Raw genomic sequence first — 16,788 nt, 5'->3', positions numbered from 1 at the left:
TATTCTTCAGGTGGTGGGACATCCCGGACAACCAGGACCAGCGGTGAGTATCTATGTTGTGTCTAAAATATGTACTTCCTAGTTAAGACACATGATAAACTTATTGAAGACTTCATCAGTAGTGGCACTATTAAATGTGGTACTGAATCATTTTGTTTTCATGAGTCAACTGATCATTTCCGTGTAGTTATAATTAGAAACCCAGAGCACGATACTTGGGAGATTACATTTTATGTTTCTTTCCTACTGGTTAGGGTCCTCCAGGAGCGCAGGGACACACTGGACCAAGAGGCTTTAAAGGCAGAAGGGTGAGTCTGAATCCCAACCCACAGTCATAGCTCAACTACTGTTTACATCTCTGTTCCTCAGAATATAGCAGAGGAGGTGAATGGACTTACTGACAAAGCATGTCGACACTCTGCAACCACAGTTGGTGATATTCTCATCTTAACTTGTGCCTTAACTGTTCCACTGCATTTTAAAACGGGTCACCATTGCTTGTTTTGCATGGTCAAAGCCCAGGGAGGGAATTATAAAGCCTGCGCAGAGCACGTGAAACTTCACGGGTCCAATGGAACTCGATGGAACAGATTTCAGACAAACTAAAGCCCTTTAAGACATTAGACACGTAACATTAATAGCTTTATCAATCCATTAAAGCGTTTGCACACAGTGATCACTTTTTTGTTAATAATCCTTTTATACGTGCCTGGAAGAGTGACGTAGAAAGCCACTGTGCACATGTGCTGTTCATCACAATATCGAACAGTACATAAAATATAATAGCCTCTTTAGAGTCAAAGTTATTTCACAACAACTTGTCGTGTTGCTATAACAATATTCATATCAGTGTGCCTTGTATGCAATGGTTCTGTTGAACATAGCAATAGTGGATGTAAGCAGCTGAGAATGTCCATTTTTCTACGTTTACGCTCATTGGGCACTCAGAGTTACACTCCTGAGGGGTTCATTTTACTATAGTAACACCATAGGTAATATTAAGTTGAGAAAAATGGCATCTTTGACTTAACCTAGGAAAACGCCTTCATACTGTCACTGCAAGTTAAAAGGCTGCAGCACCACACAAAATTCTGCAACTCCCTCTGGAGTTACAATTTTCTAATAACAGCATGTCGTTTTACCATGAAAGATGACACTTCTTCCATTCGCTGCTGACATTCCGGTTCAGACAAACACCACAAACTACGACCAGTAATGCTTTGAAAATGAAAGTATACTATCCTCACAAAAAAGTCAAATCTGAACACGATCGTCCTCCTCCTCCAGCTGGAAACTTTAAGAGATTGTAAAAATAAATTCAAGCTCAAGCAAATCATTTTTTTTAAAAGGGAGAAAATCTGGGAACAAATATTCCAAGCAAGAATTATCAACAAGTTCCTCACAACTTGTCCCAAAGTTTAAAGAATATTTGCAACTGGAAAACTGCCATAAAACTGAAAACTACAAACAGAAATCAGAACTAAACCGTCACCCATCGCTCTTGACTCCATGTGTGGCTCCAGACAGTTGTTTTTCAGTTCTCTCTCTGAAACTTTTTTTTTTCTATTTAATTGATATTTAACTGTAGGGATTTATGGGGCCTCCAGGATTTGACGGCGAGCCTGGTATCCCAGGAAACCCAGGACAACCAGGACTTCCTGGTGAACCCTCCCCTCCTGGGGTGAGCTGTACCTCTCGTCAATTTGTCAGTTTTTATTTTGAAAACCTTCACAGGAAAATAAGTCATTCATCTAAAATTTTTCTTTTGATAAATGTCTTCTTTAAAGGGAAACTTGGTGTCACAAATGAGCACAGGTTTTAGTGAGAAGTCAGGTCTCGCTGGGATGGTGACTGGAACAAGGGTGAGTCCTGTCAAGCTGTACAGGAAACAAATTGTAAACTTGGTTTTACATATGCAACGTTTGGCCAACTGTGCATTTTTGACTTACATATGAAATTATGTCGTTACAGGGTGAAGCAGGACCACGAGGACTTCCTGGGCCATCTGGGCCACCAGTAAGTTTGGTCGTCTGAGCAAAGATTTAAAGACAAAATTGCCATACATTTTTCCAAAGGCTTTCATGGGGAGCATCACAACCCCAAAATTAGTATGTGGGAGCCGTGTCTCAGTTGGAAGAGTAGATGTCCTGGGATCAGAAGGCCGGCAATTCAATCCTCGATGTGCCCACTTGTTGAAGTCTGCTTTGGCATGACACTGATCCTCACATTCCCACCATATGTTAACTGGTGTATGATTGTGAGCGTTACACTAATATGTTGAGCCTCAATGTAGTTAAAAAGGGACTATGTAAGTGGAGACTATTAACCATTTAAATGAGTCTTCTGTTATACCAATTTAGGGTCCACCTGGTGGTCAAGGAATTCCCGGAGAGGCAGGAGATCCAGGACAAATGGTAGGCTCGTTTCTGCATCTAAGGCTGATGCAAAGCATGCTTTTAAAACTGAAAAATATTTATGCAATTTTGTGGTTTTGCAGGGGGAGCTCGGTCATCGAGGACCTGATGGACCACCAGGAAAACCGGGACCTGATGTGAGTCACACAAACAGACATCTTCCTCTGTTTGTATTATCTGTGAGAAATCCTAGTCATGTGCTTTTTCTTTCTGCCTAGGGAGGACCTGGACCTGCAGGTGCAACAGGAGAGCCAGGATTTCCAGGATCCGCGGTAGCCATAAATTCCGAGTGTTCATACCAAAATAACTAAATCATTGTAAAAAGAAAAGACAGTTTATGCAGCGTTACTTTGATAGATGTGATGATTTACTAGCTTACAGAATGAAATAGACTATCATTTGATTTAATGCAGGGTGCAAGAGGATTCCCAGGACTTCCAGGTCTTCCAGGACTGAAAGGCCACAAAGTAGACTCTCACTTTTAACAAATATCTATTGGTTATCATGCGAGAAGCACCGTGACCTGAATTTTAATCTCCCAACAGGGACATGCAGGGCTTGGTGGGCCAAAAGGCGAGTCAGGAGCATTAGGAGCCAAGGTATAAAAGTATCACCTGATCATGTACTTCCAAAAGCTGTCTTGTATTCGTAAGAATTATTAATTAAATAAAAAATGGTAGACATATAGACTTGATTGAGTGGTTCAAAACATCTTAAAATAATGTATAAGATGTGTGTGTTTTTGTGTTTTGCAGGGAGTCTCAGGTACACCTGGTCAAATGGGTGCTCCTGGTCTACTCGTAAGCAACATATACAGTAAAAAAAAAAAAAACATCAAAACCTGCAAAGATGATTGTGCTGCCACTCTGATACTAAATCCATTTTTGGTTCCAGGGACCAGCTGGTTTGCAGGGAGAAAGAGGCCGAATCGGACCAACTGGACCTGTGGTATGAAACTAAACATCTGTTTGAAAAAGTACAAGTATGTCAAATGTTTGAGGACCAAAACGTTTTCTCTGATTTTCTCTTAGGGCAAACGTGGGACACCAGGTCATGTTGGTAAACCAGGGCCCTTGGTAAGAACTCCATTTACATCTAAATACAACTAAAATAACTGTGCTTGTAAAGGCTAATGAATCCTGTGATCTTGTACAATTAAAAACTTTTAGCTTATTTTACAGCATAAAAATGAGGGTTTGATTAAATGATTTATGATCAAGTGTATGTTTTTTTCATAGATTCATTGTTTTTTGTAGCAACGGTTTACGAGACAGTGGTTATAATATAAAACAAACTCTTCTTCAACGACAGGGTCCAATAGGAATCCCAGGTATGCCGGGATTTCCCGGTAGCCCAGGAATGAAGGTGAGCTTGTTCATGGTGACATTTATTGAATAATTTGTTGAATTCCGAAAAGATTTTAATTGCACTATTTTACTCTAAAATCTCGACATTTGATTAAATGTGATCTTTGTGATAAATGTTTTTGAAATGATTTCCCTGGAAGATCAGTTCCAGTTTTTCCCACTCTGTGGGATTATTTTCTTTATCCCACTCCCACCTGCTCTCATTCAAACTTTTCAGTACAAAGAAATTGTCAAAATTAGATTTGCGCATGTCCAATTTCATAACATGTTAACTGAAAAGTCTGCATGAGGACTAAATACATCAAACACTGCTGTTACACACAGCTTTGTTGCATGGTAGTGTTAGCTGGCTAAGCTAGCTACGTACCGGAGCTGCTGTTACACCAGTTTCTTTTTAACTGCCTGCTCCCCCGTGCAGCTGCGTTAAGATTCATCCTTTTGTGAAGTTTGCATGAGTATCTATAAGGGGATCTTATTCCTCAGTGTATACCATTCAATTATTTCAAACCATCCAGCAAAATGTGTTTCAGCCACCTGCAAAAGAACCACAGTAAAAACCAAAATGCATTGATTTAGGTGTGCACTATACGAGTGTTTTCATCAGTGAACTGGATGTCTGACATTATATTGCTTTGGTCACAGTTAGAGTCCTCTGATTAACGGAGTTGTTGAGCTGATGCTGCTTCAATAGCTTTGTTTGTGATATTGGGATTATGGTGATTTAACATGTCTGATTACATGAAAATCACACTATAATGCAAACTGTCATATGTCAACAGCTGCTGTGTTCTCTAAAATCAGTTTATTCTTTTTATCATAGCAGTGATAAAGATAGCCTTAAAATTATGGTGACCTACATACTCTTCAGGTTCTCATGGGTTCAAAATCCAGTTGATTACTTTTAGTTCTGATGGAAGTATTCACAGGGTGACAACACACTGTATAGGTACTATTAATGGTGAGTGTGCTGTTATCTTAGCTGTATACGCAGATATAATGATCACTCAAATATTTCTCATCCATGTCTACAATAACTGCTTTTTGGTCAATCTATGAACTCTTCCTGAAAGGGGTGTGGTCAGCAGGGGAAGATTTAAAGCTACAGACACTGAAATAAGTCATGGATAGGACTGAAACACAGGGGTGCATACAGAGATGACTGAATAAGAGACCAGTGTAATTTCACAAGCTGAAACTTAAAAGAAACATTCTTGGGAGATGTGAAACTTGCACAAATTATTTTCTTTTCATAAAGGACATAACGCAGAACTATTAAAGATCACAAAATGGTCTTTAAACATTTACCAATACAGGGTGAAGCAGGACCTACAGGGGTCAGAGGAAGTCGGGGACAGCAAGGACCGAGAGGGGAAGGGGGACGTGTAGGACCACCTGGACCCACAGGACAGCAGGTGCGTCTCAATATGATAAATGTTGAATAAAACAGGCAACTAAGCACATTTTCTAGGACTGCATTTGGCTTTAAATTAAAATTATTGATATTTTTTTTGCTTTCGAACAGGGAGCCGCAGGCACTGATGGAGCTCCAGGTGCACGTGGCTCATCGGTAATTTTTTCTACAACACTTTGAACCAGAATGCCCATGAATTTGTTGTCATTTAGCTTTTTGATAAATTTGTTTCTTGCACTTTCAAGGGGATAGCAGGTGTTCAGGGTCCACCAGGGTTATTAGGACCGTCTGGTCCTCCAGGTCCGCAGGGAACTACAGGAGCAGCAGGCCCTAAAGGCCAACTGGTATGAACTTTTCCGTTATTATAAATAAAATCTGTTTGAATTGATTAATCTTAAATGTTTGAAACTTTTTCATTTCATTAACAGGGTGATGTTGGAGTGCCTGGATTTAAAGGAGAAGCTGGACTGAAGGGAGAGCGAGTAAGTTGAAAACCATCCCTAAATTAGAACCCCAAAGCTTTGATTGACATTGATTGACTGATCGATGTTAGGGGGACCACGGTGTTCCTGGACCTTTGGGCCCAATGGGAGACGATGGGAAGCGTGGACCTCGAGGTGATGCTGGATCTATTGGTCCTCTTGGACCTCCGGGGGAGACAGTGAGTAAACTATTTTTACAGGCCTTTTCACAAAGAATATCAAGTGTTGTAAAAAACTCATTGGAAAACTTCAATCTGACTACAGGAAGTATGCTGTATTTGTTTTAGGGAGCACCAGGAAATAGAGGTTTCCCCGGTGCCGATGGTTTACCAGGTCAAAAGGTTAGTAATTTAAAGCAATAATTAGTGACAGTCCACATTATCCCGTGTGCAGTTTTGAATATTTATTATTTTTCTGAACAGGGAGCCCAGGGTGAAAGAGGGCTGCCAGGGTCAGGTGGTGCCAAAGGTTTATCTGGAGACCCAGGGCGTAATGGAGAGCCAGGTTTAACCGGAGCTCGGGTAAGACAGACACAGTGACATTAGGTATAAACCCAATAAGAAAAAAACTTGGCAAGATAGATACATTTCAATTAGATGTTACTTTGTTTGAACTTTATTTCAACAGACACAATTCCAAATAAATAATTTTTAACTTCAATGTACTTAAAAAAGAAAGTCAAATTTAAGTCCAGAAACACAGGCAGAGCAAAAAAAGAGTTAATAGAATATAAGAATAACAGCACTCAGGAAGATTCTACAATCAGCAGGTGTTGACAGGTGAGGGTGTCAGGATTGGGTATAAAACAAGCATCCGCCAAAGGCTGAGCCACATGAGCTCAGGAGTAATTTGGAAAACTATTTTCACTCAACAAAGATCATCCAGGCTGTTTAACTAAAAAGAAGGCTGACATGACACAATGGTAAACATGGCTCCATACCTCTGCTTTTTAAGTGTGGGACGGCATCAAATTCTAAATTTATTTGCATTTTCAAAATACTGTGAAGTTGGTCAGTGAGGACTCGCTTTTGACTTCAGTCTGGTCAATAAAAGTTTGAACAAATGATCAAGTTTTCGGGAAATAGGGGTTTTAGTTTAGTTAGTAACTATAGCACACATTTTCTGACATATTTGCACATTTTTTCAGCAAATGTTTGGTTTCTATGTAAGCACCCACACACTTAGAAGTACTTCTCTACTTATTTCAAAGAGAGGGATCCAGATTTGTAAGAAAATTCTCATATGTTGTTTTTTTTTATAACCCTACTGATTTATGCATCAGCTTCATCTTATTGGAGGAATCAACATCACATCAGTAGTTTATAATGATCCGTAGTGGTCTCAGTTTGCTATGGGGACGTAGAATTGTACTTCTGTGTGTGTGTCACAACACTTTGACATAACTAATGATTATGGTTACATCAGAAAAAAATGCTGACAGACCCCAGAAAACCTTTCCTTTCCTTGTGTTTGCTCCCACTTAAATATGTGAAATTTTTTATATTTATGAGTATGGAGCAACTTCCCCTACAACATGGAAAATATGAAAATCTAGTAGATTTAAAAGACAATTATTAGGAATTTTGGTTTCAAACCCAGAAGTTTAGGAGCCCCTATAAAATGTTTTCTTTTGTGTCTTATTTCACAGGGCCTCACTGGACTCATTGGTGCACAGGGAGCAGAGGGAAGGCTAGGACCAATGGTATGCACAATTTTTTGAAACCAAGACCAAACTATATATGTGATGAATTTGTTAAGTGATGATGTAATGCCAACCCATCGTGTTTTTTTTTTTTAGGGTTCAGCAGGAGAGGATGGCAAACCAGGCCCTGCTGGTTCTGTTGGAAACAGAGGCGGAGCTGGAGCCATGGGTCTGCCAGGACCAAAGGGCTTCACAGTCAGTCTGAATATGATTATGATTAGGCACTGTTAAAGAGCATGTAACAGAGATGGTTACTTAGGGCTTTCTATTCTCATGAATACTGACATGAGTACATTTAAAATGCACCTTGACTAAAACGCCCCAGAAAAACTGAACAGATGCTGGTTTTTGTGCACCTTTTTATTTCTAGGGTGATGCTGGGAAGGCTGGAGAGCCAGGAAGTTCTGGAGCTCCAGGCCAAAGGGCAAGTTACCTCTGAATATTAATACAATTTTTGGGCTTCATTCTCTTAATCAAAGTAAAAGTACCCTGATAAATACTGTATCCACTTGTCCACCAGGGACCAAATGGAAAAGATGGAGAAGAAGGCGCTACTGGTTCAACAGGCCCCGCTGTAAGCATCCAACTCTACTGAGATTATGACCTTATTGTTGCTTTAAACTATCATCTTTATATAATTCAGTACTTCTATAATTCTGTTCTTTGCTGTACTTTAGGGTCCTGCAGGAAAGAGGGGCGAGCAAGGAGCTCAGGGAGTGAGTGGTTTTCAGGTAAGCTGTCCCCCACTTATATTTAATAGTTTCACTTATTTTACCTTTGTTTAACCATTTGGCCTGGATGTTAACTTTACAAGTTTAGGGAGGACGAGAAAGCACTGACTGCTGTAGATTAGTACTTGTAGTTAATTTAGTACTTATATTTATGACATTTTCACTACATATAGTACAATATTTAAAAAACATTAGCTTTCGGTGTTTTTTTAGGGTTTGCCTGGACCCTCATATGACTAAGTAAAAAAAGTTACATTAAAATTACATTAAACATTGAATCCTGATTTCAGCATGCTAGTTAATGGATGACTTGGTTTACTTTTCCATCTATAATTGCCATTACCATTGAATAAAACCTGGGTTGTTGTTTTTTTAGGGTTTGCCTGGATCCCCAGGCCCACCTGGAGAGCCAGGAAAACCAGGCGATGAGGTACAAGAAAGTAACTCTGTTGATTTGTTTTAAATTAGCCTTCAATTTTCTGCATTGACAATAAATGCATTTTTATGTTTGTTTGTTTTTTCCGTTTGTGGCAGGGTCTTGCTGGAGAGGTTGGTGCTGTTGGAGCAATAGGTCCAAGAGTAAGTTCACTGGTCCTGCTTTTTACTGTCTCCACCTGTGAATCCTGTGGATTATTCTGTTTCATCCATCTATGTTTAGTTATTTTGTGCAGAAAAAAAGTTGTTTGACTTTACCTATTGGTTGTCATTACAGGGAGAAAGAGGCCCACCGGGAGAAAGAGGTGAAACTGGACCCAATGGGCAGCTGGGACCCAAAGGTAGTCCTGGTGGAACAGGACCAGATGGGCCAAAGGTATCAATATAATAAAAACAATGAAACGTGTTACACTGAAAACTGTCACATTTGTTTTCGGTGATATCTCGTGGTGTACGTCACGCATTTCAGGGCAGCCTAGGTCCAAAGGGAGCTGGTGGAGAGCCAGGAGGTGCAGGACTTCAGGGAATGCCAGGAGAGAGAGGCATACCAGGACCCTCAGGGCCAAAAGGAGATGTTGTAAGTCAAGAGATAGTAGCTCATCTGCAACGAAGCAGGCACCAGTTTTTTTCTATGCTTTTGCACTTATTAAAAGTAGTTTCTGGCCCATGGAAATGAATAATTTTTACTCCAGCAACAATAGTCCTATGTGGACATTGTTCCAGTATATACACCAATCTTCTCTTTGTTAACATGGCAACAGGAGATGCAAGATAGCAGCTGTACCAATCGTGTTAACAGGACATTCTAACAAGTTTGCACGGAAATGTAAAGCTACTCACCGACAGTATCGGAGAACAAAGCGGTCAGGATGAACAAACAAACACAAAACCATCTGCCAACATTTCTGGTGTTGGACGACACCATATTGGAATTGTTGTTGGTGTAATTATTTTGAGAACATAGTCTGTTGGTGCAAGATAACAAGAAAACATCCTCTGTTGCCTTTAAGTGAGCTGCTTTGCTTTTTAATTAAGGCAGCTTTAAGGAGATTACCTGTCAGTGCAGTCATAGGAGTTGTGTGCACACTGAACAACACAGCACGTGAGTCGAGGTTGTGTATGACAGAAAACACGTAAACTTGTGTTGCTCAGGTTGTGTTTTTGGTGTTTTGTGGAATTTTTCTATCCATCCATTTCCCATACTCGCTTCATCCAGTTTAGACTACAGGGAAGCTGAATCCTGTCCCTGCTCGCGAAATTTATTCATCTATTTATTGATTTATTTAAAACGAATGAGAGGAAAAACCTGATTGCCTAAATTCCTGTCCTCATGTAGACAAATCCACAGATCCTGAGCCACTTGTAATGTCGATTTCCTCCCACAGGGTTCTGTTGGAGAGAAAGGACTTGAAGGAAAAGCAGGAGCTGATGGCGCGAGGGTGAGTCGTCACCTAAACAATCCAGCAATGGCAAAAAGACTGATAACATATTCATAATTTTACATGAACGTATATTTTTGTTTATTTCAAAAAGGGGTCTTCTGGTCCCGTTGGACCTGCTGGTTCCAGTGGACCAAACGGAGTGAAGGTGAGCTGCCATGTACTTTGACTGTGAAACATGGCGGTTGTTTTATTAGCCAAGAAAACACCTGAGCAAAGAATCAATCTGCATTTGTAATCGAGTTTAAGAGGGCGGTAGCAAGTCTTTTTGAACAAATGGTGCAAGATAAGAAATTACAGGATACATGCTATGCTTTAGGAAATTATTAAACTGTACTTTATGTTCATTTCAGGGTGAAACAGGCCCACCAGGACCCACAGGGCGTCGAGGCTCTAGAGGAATTGCTGTGAGCAGAACTTTTTTTGATTTTAACTTCCATTGAACATTACGAATATTAACTTTTCTGTTGCTTTCCTCCTTGACAATTGTGTGATCATATGTGTTATGATATTGCTAGGGTTCTACTGGTGATGCCGGTCCAACTGGTGCTGCTGGCTTCCCAGGACCTCCTGTAAGCAACCATTAAAAGCCAAAAAAGTACCAAAGAATGAAGAGATCAACTCAAAATTATTACGTGAGCTTCTCTGATAAGAGGTTTTTTTTTTGTCCCAGGGTCTGGATGGCCAGCCTGGGGTCAAAGGTGAAACAGGAGAAACTGGCCTGAAGGGAGAAACGGGACTACCTGGGCCACAGGGGATGGCTGGGAAACCAGGAGGACAGGTACAGACAAAGTCCAATACGATCTAAATCCAACAGAAAACTGGTACTGTCAAAGTGCTTTCTGTGTACTTTCTGGCTCGTTAATATGCTGATGTGTTTCTAGGGTCCTGTTGGTGTGACCGGGCTGAAAGGTGGCAGAGGAACGCAGGGTCCAGCTGTGAGTGAGGCTCCACATTCTGAGTCCTGAAACACTGAATAGTCCAGTTCTACAGTCACGTTGAACACAGCCTAACCCTGCAATTATTATTATATTTAAAGCACATCTCATTAGCAATATGATCTTTCCACAGGGCTCTCCTGGCTTTCCTGGGCTTCCTGGAGGAGTTGGTCCCCCTGGCTCTCTTGTGAGTTGTAACATTTGACTGACTTTCGCCTGAATATTAAAAATCATGAGAAAAGTTAAGGAAAAGGAATAAGCAATAAGGCAAAAATCATCAGATACCTTTATCATCACCTAATATCATAAAATGTTATGAGTTTAAAGATGGATATCCCATCTGATATCATGTTTTAGTTCAAACTTTTCAGCTGATATTAAAGTAAATTTAGTTTTATTCTATCACATGTTGAGGGAAAAGGAACATTAAAAGTGAAAAAATTAGAATGAAATGATTTGTTTAATTTCACTTAAACACGTAATTCTTCAGGCGTGCATTGGCCTACAGTGTATTCAAAGGTCCCTACTGTTTGTTTGTGTTTAAGGGTGCCGTTGGGGCAGATGGGCCAATAGGTATTCCAGGAAAGCAGGGTCCTGCTGGAATTCGAGGAGAGAACGGAGCGCTGGGACTTCAAGGCGAGAGGGGACCTCCTGGTCCAGCCGGCAGCCCTGGAGAGAAGGGGGAGTCTGGAGAGGACGGAACTGCGGTGAGACGAAGAGGCGCATTTGCCGTCAAGCCAAACACATATTGGTTACTTATGTGTTCTTGTGTTTCTCTGTCAGGGCTCTGACGGGCCTCCAGGACCTGCTGGCACCACAGGACAGCGAGGAATTGTCGGTCAGCCCGGAGTCAGAGGGGAGAGAGGCCTGCTGGGGCTGCCCGGTCCTGCTGTATGTATTCCTGCTGATAATGTTTCCTGCTCTTTGTTGGCTGCACAGAGCCAGAATGCATTTCAGCTTTGTGTTTATTGCTGGTATACCGTGACGTGGATTTGGTTTATTTCTTTGGCAGGGTCCGCCAGGAAAACCGGGAGCTTCTGGAACTCCTGGGGGCAAAGGTCCAGCTGGTGTGGTTGGCTTACCTGGAGCCACCGGGCCAAGAGGAGATGCCGGCCCCGAGGTTTGTCCTGACAGTTTAAGTCGTTTCACAGCTCTTATTCAGACTGCATAACAAGCTCTTATTTGGAGTGACTTACAAAGAGTGCTGATTATTTAGCAAAAACATGAATCACTGTATGAGAATGCATCAAAGTATCTGTAACCAAAAACATGATAGGCTTTTGTTGACTTTACATATTTTTAATTATTTTTGTAGGAACACTTTCTAAAATTTGTCTGCCACATTAGGAAATTACTTCCAACGATCCTGCTTTCTGTCACAAGTTTATATTCTTAATCTCCAGTCTTCTGGATTGTCACATGGGAAGTTTCTCGTGTCATTTCAGGGTCTCGCTGGAGCGGAAGGGTCTCCTGGTAAAGATGGTCTCATTGGAGAAAGGGTGAGAGTAAATGCAATCTACATATATGTGGGTTTATTATCAAGTTAAGTCATCTGTGTGTCTTAATCGTTACCTGTCTGTGTTTGCAGGGAGACAGGGGTAACCCTGGCCCTGAGGGAGTGGCTGGTGTTTTGGGGTCTCCAGGCAACGAGGGTCCAGTGGGAATGACCGGCAGTCCAGGAGAAAGAGGCGAAAATGTGAGTTTAAAAACTAGTTTAAATTCAATATTGCACCTGTCAGTCACGTTAATACTCAATCATATGGTTTGCCTATTCTGAATTTAGGGTGCTAGAGGCCCCTCTGGACCCCAAGGACCAGCTGGAATACGGGGGAAAGTGGTAAGGCGTTTTTTTTTAACCTTCTTGATGCCAAAAAAAACTGCTCAGCATTTTGAAAATAGTTCTTTGAACTTAGTTTTTCAAGTTGAGCGCTAAGTTTTTGTCCATTGTCTCTGCCGTCAGGGCCCTCAAGGACCACAAGGAGAGAAAGGAGGAGCTGGAGAGCAAGGAGATAGGGGTCAGAAAGGTCACAGAGGGTTCACTGGACTCCACGGTCTGCCAGGAATAACTGTAAGAAAAATGTTTAAAATCAAAAAGTGTAACTTGTCACTTCTTTTACATAAAAAGAAAAAAAACCAAGATGAATTCTTTCTGTTTTAGGGTGCCACAGGAGACCCAGGAGCTAAAGGGGTCTTTGGACCAGCTGGACCACGGGTAAAAAGATAAATAAAAAGCCTGAATATAAAAACACCTTATGTCGAGATGTAAATCTATATCTTATGTCTTATAAATACACAGGGACCTCCAGGAGTTGTAGGTCCTCCAGGAAGGGAGGGGAATGCCGGCCAGCCTGGCCCGATGGGTGCTCCGGGAAGCAGAGGAACCAGTGGTGACCTCGGAGTACAGGTGACTCAAGAGAACTATGACTGACTCAGAGTTCTCAGGCAGTCCTCCAACAATGAAAGTCTAAAGCAGATAAAGAGAGCAAAGGTTTATTCTCTGGGGATTAGAGTTATTCTCATTAGGTGTCTTGGCAAATTGTGAGTAAAAGGTCATCATCATTTCAATTTAAGTGAAATATTTGCCCTTATAGTGATGTCCAATGAAAGGAGGAGTGAGGAGTGAGGAATAGTCCTCTGGGGATCATGAGTCTGCAAAAGTGAAAAGAATTTCAGAATTTTTTATTTTGTTTTCATGATCAGGGTCCACCTGGTGAAACTGGACCTCCTGGCCTTCCTGGACCTCCAGGACCTCCCACTGCGGCTGTGGAAGAACTCTTTTCTGGCCTGCTGGATTATGACGGGAATGGAGATGTACTGGAAACATTTGAACACACAGAGTACGATGCAGCTGCTGATCTTCCTCCACCTCCAGAGTTCAACAAAGATGAAGCTCTGCCCAATAAGAGCCCGGCCGTCCTGCTTGCAGCAACAGGAGTCCAAGCCACACTAAAAACCCTCAGCGGGCATCTGCAAACTCTGCGCAGTCCTGATGGCAGTAAGATGAACCCTGCGAAAACCTGCCAGGACATCAAGCAGTGCTACCCTCAGAAGAAGAGCGGTCAGAGGCTTGTTTTTCTATGTCTCCCTAATTTTTGTTCCTTTTCTAATATTTCAATCCCATAACACGTCCTGTTATGCCATTTTGCCTGTATCTTTAAAACAGGTGAGTACTGGTTAGATCCAAACCAAGGAAGCACAAAAGATGCCATCAAGGTCTTCTGCAATATGGAAACTGGTGAAACCTGCATTTCTGCCAATCCGGCCAACATTCCTCGCAAAGCATGGTGGACGAAATCTATTCCCAGTCCCAACAAACCCATCTGGTTTGCAGCAGACATGAATGGTGGAACTAAAGTAAGAAAACAAGAGTTTTATCTGGACATAGATGATCAAAGGTCATTTTTAGATTTGAGTATAGCTGGGTTTAACAATGTCATACTGACATCTGATCTCTAATTTCAGTTCCTCTATGGCAACAAAGAGGAGCAGCCAAACGCAGTGGCGGTTCAGCTGAAGCTGCTGCAAGTTTTGTCCAAAGAGTCGCACCAGAACATCACCTACCACTGCAAGAACAGTGTGGCTCATAAAGCAGAAAAGAGCAGCAACTTGAAGAAAGCTCTGATCCTCAAAGGCTCCAACGGCCAAGAACTCAGAGCCCAAGGCAACAGCAGGCTGCGATACACAGTCATCGAGGACAGCTGTTCGGTAAGTCTTCTAAATTTTTTTTAGAAAAGCCTAGTTTTTTTTAAACGTGTATGTAAGGCACTTCAAGTGACTTGTCCTTTTTTTCCAAGACATCAAATGGAGAGTGGGGGAAGACAGTGATCGAGTACAGGACTCAAACCTCCACCAGGCTCCCAATCGCGGACTTGGCCCCCATGGACGTTGGAAACCCTGATCAGGAGTTTGGCCTGGACATCGGCCCAGTGTGCTTTTCATAAATCTATGAATTCCCAACAAAAGATGGACACAAATTGCCCTTTTAAGGGGAGTACAGTCAATGCAAATAAGAGCTTGGTGTTTCATTGTTGCCATTCGTAGATGCCTGCATACAACTCGTAGGCCGCACCTTTTCTATGAATTTCTAATCTAAAGCACAAGCTCTCGACAGCAATATGAAACACACTGGGGTTGAGACAGGTTGTGCATAAACTGGAAATACCCTGTACTGGGAATATGACAACAGTCAACATACTGAAGTAAAAGAAGTTATGTGGAGAATCGAAGCATTCAAGCCTGTACATCTTTTCCAGTGCATGCACAGCCAAAGACCCTTAGTAGAGCAAGAGTTGACATAGAAATGACTGTAGTTCTTAATTTTAATGGAATGAATAAAGAAAATCAAGCTTGAACCTAAATTATTAAGTTCTTTGCCAGAACTAATTTACTCTTTCAACAGAAAAACTTTATATCTAATTTTAAAACTTAGACTGTAAATGCAACATGTACATTGCAAATTATTTGTTTATTGTTGACTATGGATGTGGAATAAATGTCTTTTCTTTGGAACAACTGTGCTTCCCTCCCCTCACAGGCAACATTTTGCTTTCAGTAATGACCTGACAAAAGCAAAAACAAATGTGTCACCACTAGGTGGAGACAATTCTTTTAAGTTCTGACAGCAATTCACAGTGAAGCTCTTTCACCTGACATCCAGACAGTGGCTTGATGACTAAGTTGAAACCAAGAAGCAGTTTTTGAAGGTTGAAAACCAGTAAATCTGTGCCTTATAGATTTAGAACAAGTCTTTAACCTCTCAATTCTTCATTATTTATTTTCTTGAAATGTAACAAAAACAAAACTGACATAAATGTCCAACTTAATCATTTGAGACCTTCAGGCTTTCCACTTCGGTATCAGTGTGTGTGTGTGCGTGCTTATAGGTGTGTGACTGAACAAAATGAAAAAAATAAAGAGAGAGGGAGAGAGAAGGCATCCTTGCAGGAAGAAAATGAGTCAAAGTTCAGGCAGCACATGTTTCTGGGTCGACCTCTCCTCTCCTCGCTCGCTGAAAGACGTGACACTCTCACCGTTTCCTGCAGCCCAGGCTCGCTAGCGCATCTGTCGCAGTGGTCATTTTTAGCTGGGGCTTCTATTTTCATTCTAACTGTGAAAAAAAACGCAACCGTTAAAGTGTCAGTAAAGAAATCCAACCCTCACTTTTACAGCTTTTATAGCTTTTCATCATAAAACCCGCACAGATTGTATATGTAGTGAAAGATTGAGAGATTTATTCATCCTTGAACCATTATGTATTGCTTTTAAGGACATGTCAGTAACCCTAAAAGTGTAAGTTTTTTTCTCTTAATATATGTGAGCATACATAATTAGTAATTTTTCTCTCTATTTTTGTCTGTAAATTTTGGTTTAAAGAGGCCACATTATACTTTTATATTTGTTATCTTCCATTACAGTGCATTTGTACAGTATTTGTTTTGTGCAAGTGAAGTTTCACGCTAAAAGCCCGTATCTAAAGGAGATGCATTCCAAGCAGGAAAAAGAGGAAGTTCATCCCAAAGTTACATTTCTTACTCAGAAACTCGGAGAAACCTCACAAATAGTGATGATATGGTGACAGTAATAGTGTTTAATGGTTTGCTCAGACTCAATATCATTAAATCAGTCACACAAATAGTAAAGTCCAGTCTCTATGCTCAAACATATTCCTGTGGTGTTTGTTTTAAACCAATCAGCTGAAGTGAGCAGATTGAGCCTTTTGGGAAAGGAAACTGAGGGAGACAGAAGCTAAAACAGGACATTTCAGACAGGAAGTGACTCCATATATTAGAGCAATGTTGAGAATGAGAAAAACATTGTTTCTTGGGGTTTTTTTTGTTAAACAATTGCTTGTAAACATATTCAATCAATG

The 16,788-nt window shown here is 41.1% G+C and overlaps 1 protein-coding gene across 1 annotated transcript; it reads left to right on the top strand.

The window, feature by feature from the left end:
* The first annotated feature begins 7 nt into the window (after positions 1-7).
* On the top strand, positions 8-15,431 carry col5a2b (collagen, type V, alpha 2b). The gene is made up of 50 exons (XM_072379748.1): positions 8-43; positions 255-308; positions 1,589-1,681; positions 1,788-1,862; positions 1,972-2,016; positions 2,361-2,414; positions 2,498-2,551; positions 2,633-2,686; positions 2,828-2,881; positions 2,960-3,013; positions 3,170-3,214; positions 3,309-3,362; positions 3,446-3,490; positions 3,726-3,779; positions 5,095-5,193; positions 5,304-5,348; positions 5,438-5,536; positions 5,621-5,674; positions 5,746-5,853; positions 5,962-6,015; positions 6,097-6,195; positions 7,323-7,376; positions 7,473-7,571; positions 7,747-7,800; positions 7,897-7,950; positions 8,054-8,107; positions 8,484-8,537; positions 8,642-8,686; positions 8,820-8,918; positions 9,012-9,119; positions 9,928-9,981; positions 10,076-10,129; positions 10,335-10,388; positions 10,500-10,553; positions 10,655-10,762; positions 10,866-10,919; positions 11,053-11,106; positions 11,465-11,626; positions 11,703-11,810; positions 11,932-12,039; positions 12,365-12,418; positions 12,508-12,615; positions 12,703-12,756; positions 12,880-12,987; positions 13,078-13,131; positions 13,216-13,323; positions 13,620-13,977; positions 14,083-14,273; positions 14,382-14,624; positions 14,714-15,431. Exons 3-50 carry the CDS (start codon positions 1,595-1,597, stop codon positions 14,858-14,860), a joined length of 4,089 nt encoding a protein of 1,362 aa, XP_072235849.1. The 5' UTR covers positions 8-43; positions 255-308; positions 1,589-1,594; the 3' UTR covers positions 14,861-15,431.
* Positions 15,432-16,788: the final 1,357 nt, after the last annotated feature.

The sequence above is a fragment of the Leuresthes tenuis genome, unplaced genomic scaffold (assembly GCF_036924035.1).
Source record: "Leuresthes tenuis unplaced genomic scaffold, fLeuTen1.0.hap1 SCAF_1, whole genome shotgun sequence".
Taxonomy (NCBI): domain Eukaryota; kingdom Metazoa; phylum Chordata; class Actinopteri; order Atheriniformes; family Atherinopsidae; genus Leuresthes; species Leuresthes tenuis.
This window is presented reverse-complemented; position numbering and strand designations above follow the sequence as displayed.

Coding starts and splice junctions, on each gene's coding strand:
- col5a2b (XM_072379748.1), top strand. CDS start 1,595: ATGGGGCCTCCAGGATTTGACGGCGAGCCTGGTATCCCAGGAAACCCA. Junction 5,854..5,961: donor TTGGACCTCCGGGGGAGACA/GTGAGTAAACTA, acceptor TATTTGTTTTAG/GGAGCACCAGGAAATAGAGG. Junction 14,625..14,713: donor TCATCGAGGACAGCTGTTCG/GTAAGTCTTCTA, acceptor TTTTTTTCCAAG/ACATCAAATGGAGAGTGGGG.